The sequence below is a fragment of the Rhinatrema bivittatum genome, chromosome 14 (assembly GCF_901001135.1).
Source record: "Rhinatrema bivittatum chromosome 14, aRhiBiv1.1, whole genome shotgun sequence".
NCBI lineage: Eukaryota > Metazoa > Chordata > Amphibia > Gymnophiona > Rhinatrematidae > Rhinatrema > Rhinatrema bivittatum.
This window is the reverse complement of record NC_042628.1, coordinates 32,120,522-32,134,305: the sequence shown is the minus strand read 5'-3', so window position 1 is coordinate 32,134,305 and position 13,784 is coordinate 32,120,522. Positions and strand designations below refer to the sequence as shown.

Here is a 13,784-nt window from a genome sequence, read left to right as displayed (position 1 = left end):
GCAGGAGCAGCTGGGGATCCCTTCTGTCCTCTGGGGGAGGGGTTTACCCACATTCAGCTGTGTGTTAAAGGGGAGTCCGAGGGGCCCCTCAGGGGGATAGGCGATACATGGATGCCTGTTTTGCGGGAGGGGGGAGGGAGTTAATGAAGCTGGTGAGTTTTGTTTTGCTTTTAATGGCCGCGGCCGGCAGCCCAAAATGAAATTAAAGGAAAAACAAACGACGTTTGGTTTGTTATATTTTTCATTTTGTTTCTAGAACCAAACACAATGAAATAGGAAATGTCATTGACTTTTCCTATTTCATTTCAAACAGCAAAGCGCTATTTCCCATTCCAGCATAATTCCTGAAAAATCCCAAGCCTGCTGCTACAAGCCCATGGAAGTTATGCTTATGGTAACCATAGCTTGCATACTGTTTTCTGCGAAGATATCATGAGCATTTTCTGGATATCCATTTTCTGCTGTCTTTTTGTTCTCTTCCATCATAGTCGAGCAAAATATCTTCTTGTATTCTTCAACATTCACCCCATATTCCTCTGATATTCTGCATCCCATCTGAATAAAAGAATTGAAGTCAAGAGTAATCAGAGTTTAATTTGCCGAGTTATTGCATAGTTTATTGACAATACACCACAGTATATACTCCCTTGCCCGAGAACTTGTGCTTTGCTGACCAGGAGATTTGTGAGGGATCACTTAATAAGGGCTCAAGAAATGATCCTTATTTTAAAAACAAAAACATTTAAATTTTAAAAAATGTTAACCTCAAAAGGGTCAATTTTCAAAAATCTGCTTAAGGGGGTAAGAATTGGATAATTTTACTTGATTATCATCAGCCATACTTTCAGTTGTACCTATATCTGTGGCTGAAAATGTATCCAGCTAGATTGAGGCCAGCCATTTGTGCAACCAGAGTTGTCCAGTTCATCTGCATTGTACCCTCAGACCCGCAAGCAAAGTTTCAAAGGGAAACTCGTGGAGTTTCCCTTTGAAAATTTGGGCTGGTGGAGGAATGCAGATCCTTTGTATCTACAAAGTCCAATTGTGAAAGTATATGCAAGGATTTCAACATGAAATACTACATGTAAATGGGCAGGCCACTCAGCGTGAATGCGCGGCTGCCACGAGTAACGGACCCTTGAGGCAACCATCTGGGTGGCCTCCCGCTTCCCCCATATACTTACCTGGGCGACAGCAAAACTTTCAACATGGCGTCAGCATCATGGGAGGAGGGGGAGGCAGTGGGACGTCCTCAGTGCTAGCTAATGATGCGGCCCCTTTCAAATGGTCTGGCATTGGGTACGATGATGTCATTTGTACACGACCCAGTGCCAGACCACGCGATTTGCCGAAAGGGGCCGCATAATGATGTCAGGTCAGGGGTGGTCTGGCACATAATTTAAAAGCCCGCTGAGCTCCACGGCGCTTCCTCCTCCTCTTTGGCTCTCGAATGTGGCAATCTAGACCGTGCCTATCCAGCAGTTAGGCATGACAAGCTGTTATTTAGTAACTGTAATGATTGTCTTTGTCATGGCGGGGATGACCAAGTCCAGAATGAGAGATGTAGGGCAACGGAGATGGCGAGCGGGAAGGTGCCCTTAAAGAAGTTGGCGGATTTTCAGAAGGCGTTTGACAAAGTCCCTCATGAGAGGCTTCTTTGAAAACTAAAAAGTCATGGGATAGGAGGTGATGTCCTTTCATGGATTACAAACTGGTTAAAAGACAGGAAACAGAGAGTAGGATTAAACGGGTCAATTTTCTCAGTGGAAAAGGGTAAACAGTGGAGTGCCTCAGGGATCTGTACTTGGACCGGTGCTTTTCAATATATATATATATATATATAAATGATCTGGAAAGGAATACAACGAGTGAGGTTATCAAATTTGCGGATGATACAAAATTATTCAGAGTAGTTAAATCACAAGCAGACTGTGATACATTACAGGAGGACCTTGCAAGACTGGAAGATTGGGCATCCAAATGGCAGATGAAATTTAATGTGGACAAGTGCAAGGTGTTGCATATAGGGAAAAATAACCCTTGCTGTAGTTACACGGTTAGGAGCTACCACCCAGGAAAAAGATCTAGGCATCATAGTGGATAATACTTTAAAATCGTTGGCTCAGTGTGCTGCAGCAGTCAAAAAAGCAAATAGAATGTTAAGAATTATTAGGAAGGGAATGGTTAATAGAACGGAAAATGTCATAATGCCTCTATTTCGCTCCATGGTGAGACCACACCTTGAATACTGTGTACAATTCTGGTCGCCGCATCTCAAAAAAGATAAGGTTGCGATGGAGAAGGTGCAGAGAAGGGCAACCAAAATGATAAAGGGGAAGGAACAGCTCCCCTATGAAGAAAGACTGAAGAGGTTAGGGCTGTTCAGCTTGGAGAAGAGACGGCTGAGGGGGGATATGATAGAGGTCTTTAAGACCTCTTCCAGCTAATGTCCTTAAACTTCAAGTTCTATAACACAACCAGCTCATTTAACTGTTCGTTGTAACTATTTAAAATGCTATTAACCTTTTCTTTTTCCTTCCTCTCCCAGTTTAAGCTTCCCTGTTTTTTGTAACTGCTTTCTTCCGCACTACAGTTCCAGTTTGTTTTTTCTTTCTGTGCACCACTGTTTTAATGTAAACCAACATGATGTGATTTTATCATGAATGCCGGTATATAAAAACCTTAAATAAATAAATAAATAAATAAAGATCATGAGAGGTCTTGAATGAGTAGATGTGATTCGGTTATTTACACTTTCAAATAATAGAAGGACTAGGGGGCATTCCATGAAGTTAGCAGGTAGCACATTTAAGACTAATCGGAGAAAATTCTTTTTCACTCAACGCACAATAAAGCTTTGAAATTTGATGCCAGAGGATGTAGTTAGTGTAGCTGGGTTCAAAAAAGATTTGGATAAGTTCTTGGAGGAGGTCCATAAATGGTTATTAATCAATTTCACTTGGAATAGCCACTGCTATTAATTGCATCAGTAGCATGGATTCTTCTTAGTGTTTGTGTAATTGCCAGGTTCTTGTGGCCTGGTTTTGGCATCTGTTGGAAACAGGATGCTGGGCTTGATGGACCCTTGGTCTGACCCAGCATGGCAATTTCTTATGTTCTTATGTGAGACTGGAAAATTGGGCATCAAAATGGCAGATGAAATTTAATGTGGATAAGTGCAAGGTGATGCATATAGGGAAAAATAACCCTTGCTATAGTTACACAGTGTTAGGTTCCATATTAGGTGCTACAACCCAAAAAAGAGATCTAGGCATCATATTGGATAACACATTGAAATCATCTGTTCAGTGTGCTATGGCAGTCAAAAAAGCAAACAGAATGTTGGGAATTATTAGAAAGGGAATGGTGAATAAAACGGGAAAATGTCATAATGCCTCTGTATCGCTCTGTGGTGAGACCGCACCTTGAATACTGTGTACAATTCTGGTCGCCGCATCTCAAAAATGATATAATTGCGATGGAGAAGGTACAGAGAAGGGCTACCAAAATGATAAGGGGAATGGAACAGCTCCCCTATGAGGAAAGACTAAAGAGGTTAGGACTTTTCAGCTTGGAGAAGAGACGGCTGAGGGGGGATATGATAGAGGTGTTTAAAATCATGAGAGGTCTAGATGTGAACTGGTTATTTACTCTTTCAGATAATAGAAAGACTAGGGGGCACTCCATGAAGTTAGCATGTGGCACATTTAGAATTAATCGGAGAAAGTTCTTTTTTACTCAACGCACAATAAAGCTTTTGAATTTGTAGCCAGAGGATGTGGTTAGTGCAGTTAATATAGCTGTGTTTAAAAAAGGATTGGATAAGTTCTTGGAGGAGAAGCCCATTACCTGCTATTATTTAAGTTGACTTAGAAAATAGCCACTGCTATTACTAGCAACGGTAACATGGAATAGACTTAGTTTTTGGGTACTTTCCAGGATCTTATGACCTGGATTGGCCACTGTTGTAAACAGGATGCTGGGCTTGATGGACCCTTGGTCTGATTCAGTATGGCATGTTCTTATGTTCTTATTGCTCGGGATAAGAGCAATGTCGCCTTCCTCGCTGCGCTCTTATCAGTTCCAAGCTGTAATCTCAGACTCTGGAACCACTTAATTGCTTACTTTCTCCTTTGGGAACTAGTGTGACTACAGTTCTCAGATTCTTGCCTGTTCGTAAGCATTATTTAGCATTTCTCAGTGCAAAGCAGTAAACATGAGTTCACTCAGAGGTTGGCCTGTGGCCTTCAAACTAATCTCAGTAAATTCTATTAGAGCACATTGGAAGGAAGGCATAACACCCCCATGAGGATAAAAAGTATTGCAGAAATGCAATGCAGACTGGAAACAGGAAAAGGAAAAACCTGTCACCTCAAAAGTTACACACATCACTATAAACTGTACCTACCCTTTCAGCAATCATAATCCAAAAAAGCTGGTGTGAAAGGTCATAGTTTGAATAGCCAAGGAGAAACACAGCTCTGCAGGTATCATTGAAAGCACAGGGCTCACCATTCTCTTCCCTGCAATCCAAAGCGATATCAATATTAATGTCATTACGCTTTGTTTATTTTTTATTTATTTGATTTATGTTCCGCTTTTCAGGCACTTCAAAATGGATGACATTCACATGCTGTAGGCCAGTATGCTGCACATAAGCCAATTTATCAGAACTAACAATACAAATTAAATCATGTGAACTGGAGGAGCAGTGCAACAGAGCACATTTACGCCCAAAGCAACACCTATTCTTTCTCTCTTGGCGTTTCTGCTCTGACCTCCAAACAATGAATGCCCCACAGTCATCTCCACTTACTTTTGCTTCCCACAGGATGAGGAAGAGATGCTGTGGATTGTGGCAGGAATTTTTCATTTCAGGCTTTCTTCTCCTGTTTAGAGAGCTCTGGACTGTAGCAAACCTTTTACCTCCATTCCCAAGCACAAAGCAACCTACCTGGTGGGAAATTCAGTAGAACGGGGAAGGAATGCCGATACAGCGAGTACCCGTCCCACATTCTGTATACTGAATCTCAGTCCCAAAACAGAATGAAAGCAAATACTCATTAAGCGAGTTTCCATAGAATGAGAGATTGCTGTAGTTACAATGTTTTGTCTCTCTTTTGTGGCTCACTGGGGGAAAAAAAACGGTGCAAATGTGAGTGATTTTAACCTTTGCATCTGGTAGGCAGTTTTCAAAAGGAAACTGTGCAGGTAGATTCCCTTTGAAAATTAGCTACAGGGTACACAGGCAGACGGCTATGCAGGCCGTCCAGATATTGACCCCAAAATGGCAGAGATGGGACCATAATCTATGTTCTCAAGATTCACAGTTTTGTGGTCCATGAACTAATCTGGGAGGATAAGAGCACACCATGGAAATTTGAATTGAAACTCATGGTTGCTGCATGTTGTTGGTTAGTCACAGAAACAATCCCAGGCAGGTGACTTTATACGCCTGTTCAAAGTTGTCTTTACCTAAGAAGAGTTCCCTTTAGGGATCCAAGATGGCATCAGCAGCACTCGCAGCATGGTAGCTCTGTTGTTTTTCTTGTTGATTTTTTTTTTTGTATTTTCAAGCCTGTAGCTTGTGCTTCAACCAATTCAGCCGGCTGAATTGGTTGAAGCACAAGCTACAGGATTCAATGATCAGATTCATTTAAAAGAACCAATGCACTAGGTGGCGTTCAAATCCAATACCGCACTGTATAATCACTTGCTGCAGCATACTGAAGTGTGCTCTAACAGAATAAGATTGGAGCCTTTAAAAAGTGGATACAGCAATAGAATAACATCTATCTGTGAGCACGTGACAAGCCCTGCTATTGTGCATTGCCCCTGAGGCAGCTCTTGGTTATAGAGCGAAACTCGGCCAGAGTCGGACTAATTTCAAATAAAGGGCATTCTATATACACACCGATCTCCATCTCTTCTTTGCTATACAGCCAACTGGATCTGCTTCCGATTTGTTTTTTGGTACCATCTAAGCTGGACATTTTAGAAGATTTTAAAAACTTTAGACAGTGATCAGGTGGAATCTGCAACCATGATAGTGTCTTTTGTTCTGGAACCTGATCATAATTGGGTTCTCATTATTTTTCAAGCATTGTTCTGAATCTTTTTAGCATTTGAGAGTCAGGTTTTCCCTGATGTATCTAGACAGACACAGAAGAAGAGGGAACAGTTTCTGTTGCTTAGGCCAAGAGTATTACAAATTGGGGCTTTTTTTTCTGTTAACATTTCCTTCTTCATATACTTTCTTTTCTCCATTTCAGTTATCTCTTTTTCTGAGTGATAAGGTTTTTCAACAAACCTTATCACTCTTATTTTACTGCCGTGACTTAGAACAGATACCACTTGATCCCCATCCTTGACTCATCCCAGCTAACACAGAAGTCTTCACCAAACTTAAAATAGACCATTTTTCAAAATGAAAAATGGTCTATTTCAAACTCTGACTGGCAGCCTTTGTCAATACTGGAGCTGCCAAGGGGAAACCATTTTTTTTAAAGAGATTTTCAGTCTAGTGGCATGACATGCCACTACAGCCTCTTCCCCCTTCCCCATCCTTCCAGTAAAATACTTTATTTACTGCCGTGACTTAGAACAGATACCACTTGATCCCCATCCTTGACTCATCCCAGCTAACACAGAAGTCTTCACCAAACTTAAAATAGACCATTTTTCAATCTTTGTGTCTGTGATTCAAATCTACTTTCTATTTTTTTTTGTTTTACAATTTACAAACTGTAAATTACAAAATGTATTTTTCTAACCAGTGTACAAGACACAAAGATATTTTTATTCAGTCCCTCTCCTAGACCCTCCCAGCAGTATTCTCTATCCTAGCACTATAGGAAAATTGCTTTTTACCTGCTAATTTTTGTTCCTGGAATACCACAGATCAGTCTAGACTCCTGGGCTTTGCATCCCTGCCAGCAGATGGAGACAGAAGAAAAAAAAGCTTCACTGACACTGCCATATAACCTAGTGTGCCACCTGCAGTCCCTCAGTACAGACCTGTAGCCAAGCCAAGATGAAAACATAGAAAACCCTAATTAAATTGACCTAAGCCCCCTTAATGAACAAGTGGAAGATGAAGTCTCGAAATTGAAAATCCTTTCCAACAATAACAAAAGGAGAACATCATTGAACCCACAAAAGTTCATTATATATACAACTGCCAGTATGAGCAGGCTCTCCCAAAAGGGTGGGATTCTGGACTGATCTGTGGCATTCCAGGAATGAAAATAAGCAGGTAAGAATCAATTTTCCTTTCCTGTTTATACCCAGATCAGTTCAGACTCCTGGTATGTAACCAAGCTTCACTAAAGCAGGTGGGATTATGACAGTCCCACTCATAGCACACTCTCACCAAAGCCCATGACCTCTGGAGCCTGGATATCCAAGTGATAATGCCTAGTGAGAGGGCAACAATTTCTGCAGAGACATCTGTTGACATTTGGCCCAGGAGGTTGCCTGAGAGAATGCGGAGTGAACCCTTAAACCAAAGCATGAGCAGTTTTTACTCCCTGACTGGTATATCAGGACTTGAAAACCCTCTAAATCCTCACATAGGCCAAGTAAGTGAATGGTCTTCTTGCCTGCAGCAAAGTGTTAATGACATCCTCAGAATACAATACATACAAACATAAGAATTACCATACTGGGTCAGATCAAGGGTCCATCAAGCCCAGCATCCTGTTTCCAGCAGTGGCCAATCCAAGTCACAAGAACCTGGCAAGTACACAAACATTAAATAGATCTCAATCTAGTATTCCTTATTGATTAATAGCAGTTTATGGATTTTTTTTCTCTAGGAATTTATCCAAACCTTTTTTAAACCCAATTACACTAACTGCCATAACCACATCCTCTGGTAATGAATTCCAGAGCTTAACTATGCGTTGAGTGAAAAAGAATTTTCTTTGACTTGTTTTAAATGAGCTACTTGCTAACTTCATGGAGTGCCCCCTGGTCCTTTTATCTGAGAAAGTAAATAACTGATTTACATTAACCTGGTCAAGTTCTTTCATGATTTTGTAGACCTCTATCATATCCCCCTTCATTTATCTCTTCTCCAAATTGAACAGCCCTAACTTCTTTAACCTTTCCTCATAGGGGAGGTACTCTATGCCCCTTATCATTTTGGTTGCCCTTCTCTGTACTTTCTCCAGTGTAACTATATTGCACACAGTATTTAAAGTGCGGTCTCACCATGGAGCGATACAGAGGCATTATGACATCCACTTTTATTTGCCATTCCCTTCCTAATAATTTCTAACATTCTGTTTGCTATATTGACCTCCACAGCATACTCAGCTAACAATTTCAATATATTATCCACTATGATGCCTAGATTTATTTCCGGGGTGGTAACTCCTAAGACAGAACCTAAAATTGTATAACTATAGCAAGAGTTATTTTTCCTTATATGCATCATCTTGCACTTGTACACATTAAATTTCATCTGCCATTTGGAAGCTCAATTTTCCAGTCTCACAAGGTCCTTCTACAATTTATCACAATCTGCTTGAAATTTAACTACTCTGCATAATTTTGTGTCATCCACAAATTTGATCACCTCACTCTTCGTACCCCTTTCCAGATCATTTATAAATATATTAAAAAGCAATGGTCCAAGTACAGATCCCTGAGGCAATCCACTGTTTACCTTTTTCCATTATGAAACAGACCATTTAATCCTACTCTGTTTCTTGTCTTTTAACCAGTTTGCAATTCACAAGAGGACATCACCTCCTGTCCCATGATTTTAGTTTTCTTAGAAGCCTCTCATGAAGGACTTTGTTGAATGCCTTCTGAAAATCCAAATACACCACATCTACTGGTTCACCTTTGTCCACATGTTTATTCATCCCTTCAAAAAACAATGTAGATTTGTGAGATAAGACTGCCCTCATACCATCTGTGTCCCATTAAACCATGTCTATCTAAATGTTTTGTGATTTTATCCTTTAACAGTTTCCATGATTTTTCCTGGCACTGAAGTCAGGCTCACTGGTCTATAGTTTCCCGGATCACCCCTGGAGCATTTTTTAAATATTGGGGTTACATTGGCTATCTTCCAGTCTTCAGGTAGAATGGATGATTTTCATGAAAGATACAAATTAATTGAAATAGGTCCGAAATTTAATTTTTGAGTTCTTCCATAACCTTGGGGTGTATACCATCTGGTCCAGGTGATGTATTACTCTTCAGTTTATCAATCTGGCCTACCACATTTTCCATGTTCACAGTAATTTGGTTCAGTTCATCTGAATCATCACCCTTGAAAATCGTCTTCAGAACGGGTATCTCATCAACATCCTCTTCAGTAAACACCGAAGCAAATAATTTTAGTCTTTCCGCAATGGCCTTATCTTCCCTAAGTTCCCCTTTAACCCCTCAACCATCTAACGGTCCAACTGACTCCCTCACAGGCTTTCTGCTTCAGATATACGAGATATATTTTTTTAAGTTTTTATTATAAGTTTTTGCCTCTATTGTCAACTTCATTCAAATTCTCTCATAGCCTGTCTCATCAATGTCTTACATTTAACTTGCTAATGCTTATGATTTATCCTATTTTCTTCCGCTGGATCCTTCTTCCAATTTTTAAATGAAGATCTTTTGGTTAAAATAGCCTCGTTCACCTCACTTTTTAGCCATACTGGCAATCATTTGGCTTTCCTTTCAAAAGCCAAGCTATGAGACAAAAGCTTGACCCAAAAATATTGGACCCTGATGAAGAAGCTTTGGCAGATGACATCTACTGCTAGATTGACCAAGTCATGAACCACACTCCATGAACAGTGGTCTGGAACCACAAGGATGCATTGCAGTATATTGCCCACCAATTGCCACAGAGGGAAACGCATGTTCTCACTTGAAACTGTAAAAACTAGGCACCTTGATGTTCTGATGAGATGCCATCAATTTCATGTGGGGTATGCCCCATCTGCATCGAATGAGGCACATCACCTCCTCTGCAAATTACCACTCTCCAGGGTCTAGCTGCTGCTGGCTGAGAAAATCCATCTGTATGTTGTTCATCCTGGCTATGTGAGATGCCGCTAACAGAGCCAGATGCTGCTCCACCCAGAGAAGCAACTCCTGTGATTCTTGAGCCCCTCCCTGGCTCTTGGTTCCTCCATGCCGATTGATGTAAGCCACCATCATTGCATTGTATGACAGAATCCGTATCATGGCATGGCAGAAAGGCAAGCAACATTAAACATACCACTCTTGACTCTAACTGATTGATAGACCGCTTTCTTTGACCATTGGCCCTGCTCCGACTGATCCTGGCACACTGCTCCCCAACTGGAGAGAGTAGCATCATTGATCAGTACTACCCAATTTGGAACTTAGAACTCCATTCTGCAACACAGATTGGGCCAACAAAGCTGCCACCATGAAAGACTGGACCTTGTGGACCCCCTGAGTGGGAGCAGAAGATGAAACTGCTCCAACAATGGATTCCAACAGAAAGGAGAGCCCTCTGCAGAAACCACATATGAGCAAAAGCCCAACCAACTCCAAGGTCAATGCCATAGAGCCCAGAACCTATAGGTAGTCCCAGACCTTGGACACAGAAAGCTCTAAAAGGCAGCAAATCTGCAGCTTGAGCATGTGATCCCAGTGAGAAACACCTTCCCTACCCTGGTGTCAAAGCAGGCTCCTAAATATTCCAAACCTTGAGAAGGTGTGAGATGGCTTTTTGCTAGATTCACCACCCAGCCTAGGGATTTCAATCTCTGCAAAACCTGTTGTACTGACTGCCAACAGAAGATGTCCAACTTTGAATGAAACAGTTGTCCAGATATGGGTGCACTAGTATGCTCTTTTTTCAGAGAACCACCGCTACCATCAGCATAACGTTTGTGAAAGTACACAGAGCTGTCACCAACTCGAAAGGAAGGGTGAAAAATTGAAAAAGTAAGAATCATGAACCATAGGAACTACTGGTGCTCTGGTCAGATTGCTATGTGCAGATACGCTTCCATCAGATCTAGGGATGCCAGAAACTCTCCTTTGTGGACTGCCATGATGACTGAGTGCAGAGTCTCCATACAAAAATGGGGAAACTTGAGAGACACATTTACCTTCTTTAAATCTAAAGTCAGTTGGAAGGCTCCATCCATTTTCAGAATCATGAAATAAATGGAGTGCCACCCTATTTTCTGCTCCCATAAGGGAATGGGAATAATGGCTCCCAGGTACTACAAACAGTCCACAGTCGCTTGCACTCCCACCTTCTTGACGAGGCAAAGTCCCCAACTGTGACTTGGGTCAGACATCCACCAACCAATTCCTTATCCAAAGGAGATGCCTGGCTGACACTGCTGACGACATAATTCTGGAAGAAGTTCTGATGAGACTATATACAGCATCTGCAACATATCTTAACACAGCCTCCAAATATTCCACCTGCTTTGCCGTAGGTACAGTTGTAGGCTCCTTAGCCTGCAATTGTTGGACCCAATGTAGGCAAGCTCTTTTGCATAAAACTACTGCAGATTACAGCCCATATGCCCAATGCGAACACCTCAGATTCTCTTGAGATGAACTTCCAGTCCCAAATATCTTTCAGTGCAGCTGAACCAGCCACTGGAATGGTGGTCTTAGTCACGGCTAACACAGAAGTTATCCACCTTTAGAAGCATTAAAAGCTTGAGTGTGTGTCTTCTGGTAATGGATACAACTTGGCCATTGCGCTGCCAACCTTCAGGCCGGTCTCTGGAGTGTCCCACTTCCTGACCACCAACTTTCTCACTGATTTGTGAAAAAAAATGTATTCACCTGACCCCTCAGTCCATACATGACCAGGTCCATGCCTTCCTGGTCAGCTTCCTCCTGTGGAACCTTGATCCCCAGCTCCTTTAGAACATGGGGAATCAAGGGCCTCAGGTCATCTTTACAGAAGAGCTAAACCACTTTAGGATCATCCCCTTCTGTTACAGACACCTCTTTAAGGACCTCATCCAGATCAAAAAATTTGGAAACGGAACCTGCGCCAGGAGAGCTATTTGCTGGCGGAACTGAATCCTCTGAGTTCTCAGAGTCCTTTCCAGAGCTATTTAGGTGAGCTTGTCAGTACCAGGACCCGCTGAATATGTGGAAATCCCTTCTGCGAAAGCTTGGGTCTCTTTGTGGGAGTGATCCAAGGAACATCTCAGAATGAGATCTCTTAAGCCCCCCAGATTTTCTGGCCAGATAAACTTTGTGCATAAGCAGCACAAATTCCAAAAAAAGCAGAGGAATCTTCAGTCCTCCCCCAGGAGGACTCTCCTCAAAAGTAGCTTCCTACCCTTCTTCAGGGCCCTGAATGGCAGGAGACAATGGTGAAAAGGAATCCTCAGACTCCTGAGAAGACTACTGCCACTACTACCGAGGCCAAGATGGCCGTTGTTCCTGCACTGGCAGGAAAAATATCTGCTGCCATCTCTAACGCTCCTGAACCTTATTTAGGCTTTTTTTTGTCTCTTGTGCACCAGTCACGAACTGCTTTACTCACTAAAGATGCAGCGGGTACACAGACCTGCACGCAAAAGCTGTGTATGGGAATTGCCACAAGAATGGCAACTACTGTCAGACATCATTCCCTTCTGCTTGCAGGCCAGACCATGTGGTCAGAAGCTGCATGTCACGGTAAGCTCAGTCTTGCTGGGACCCCTGGTTGCCGCTGCTGCACCAGCATCGTCAAGCAGGAATTCTGTCCCATGCTCAGTCCACTGCAGTACTTACTTGTCCTCTCCTTTTCTCTTTTTTTTTTCAACAAACTTTAAAACATTAAACAAACATAAGTAGCTACTTCCCTGAAGCTGTCAAGCTCTGCAGTTGGAGAATTACAGTGGGATCCAATAGGTCCGCCTGGGGTGAGAGGGAACTTGATCACCAGTTTTCAGCCCCTACGGAGAAAGGGCCGAATTAACTCAAGGATCACCAACCCCCCTGCTTGTCTGTTTCAAACCAGCAAGGATGGCCCCACAAGGTCCTAGCAACCTCCTGCGAAGAAAGCCGTTTTCTTCTACATAGTAATATAGAAATGACAGCACAAAAAGAACCAAAATGGTCCATCAAGTCTGCCCAGCAAGCATCCTATGTGCAGGTTACCCCATGTTTCTCTTAAGGGTAGCAACTGCGCTCCATGCAGTAATCCGCAAGCCTTATGATAAACCATAAAAAAAAAAAATTACTTCTAGCAAGATTTTACTGGGTGGTGAGCCTTTTTGAAAATTCACTGTGCTGCTTGACATGCTTTGTTTATGGATTTGGCCATAGAAGCAGTCCTGTATTTTTTCCCTTATGTCTGCACAACAGTTCCCCAGACCTTAAAAGTCTGGGCCCTCGATGGTTGCTATCTGAATTATTGATTAAGGGTAGTAACAGCCTCACCAGCAAGTTACCCCCGTGCACTCTTGTCTTCCTTTCCATTCTCTAGCCTCTTCAAATAATTTTTTTTTCCCCAGACTGTAAGTTTTACGGAGATAGAGTAATACTGTAGGTTACACAGCAGTGTCGGTGAAACGTTTTCTTTTCTCTGCCTCCATCTTCTGGCAGGGATGCAAAACCCAGGAGTCTACACTGATCTGGGTATGAACAGGAAAACCTTTACAGCCAATCATCCCATTTCTCAGCCAGAATTCCTTCTTCTCTTTCTATCTTCTAGACTCTCTCACCCCCTTTCTAAGTCCTTCTGTTAGCATCCCTCCCCATCTCCACTGTACCTCAGGGTGTAAACCAAAGGCAGGAGGCCTGTCTGTCCAGCACTGCTTCTCTTTGGT

At 42.2% G+C, this 13,784-nt stretch overlaps 2 protein-coding genes across 3 annotated transcripts in view; one reads left to right on the top strand and one right to left on the bottom strand.

Moving 5' to 3' along the window:
* ALG1 (ALG1 chitobiosyldiphosphodolichol beta-mannosyltransferase) overlaps positions 1-13,784 on the top strand; it is a 488,005-nt gene that overhangs the window by 363,995 nt on the left and 110,226 nt on the right. The gene's annotated exons all lie outside the window — the stretch shown is intronic.
* Positions 1-13,784, bottom strand: part of C14H16orf89 (chromosome 14 C16orf89 homolog) — a 69,984-nt gene that overhangs the window by 15,378 nt on the left and 40,822 nt on the right. Inside the window, exons 5-6 of the mRNA XM_029577245.1 lie at positions 4,409-4,523; positions 414-555 (exon numbers count right to left, since the gene is read on the bottom strand). Of these exons, the coding sequence (XP_029433105.1) occupies positions 414-555; positions 4,409-4,523 (257 nt within the window). The remainder of the gene's footprint in view (positions 1-413; positions 556-4,408; positions 4,524-13,784) is intronic.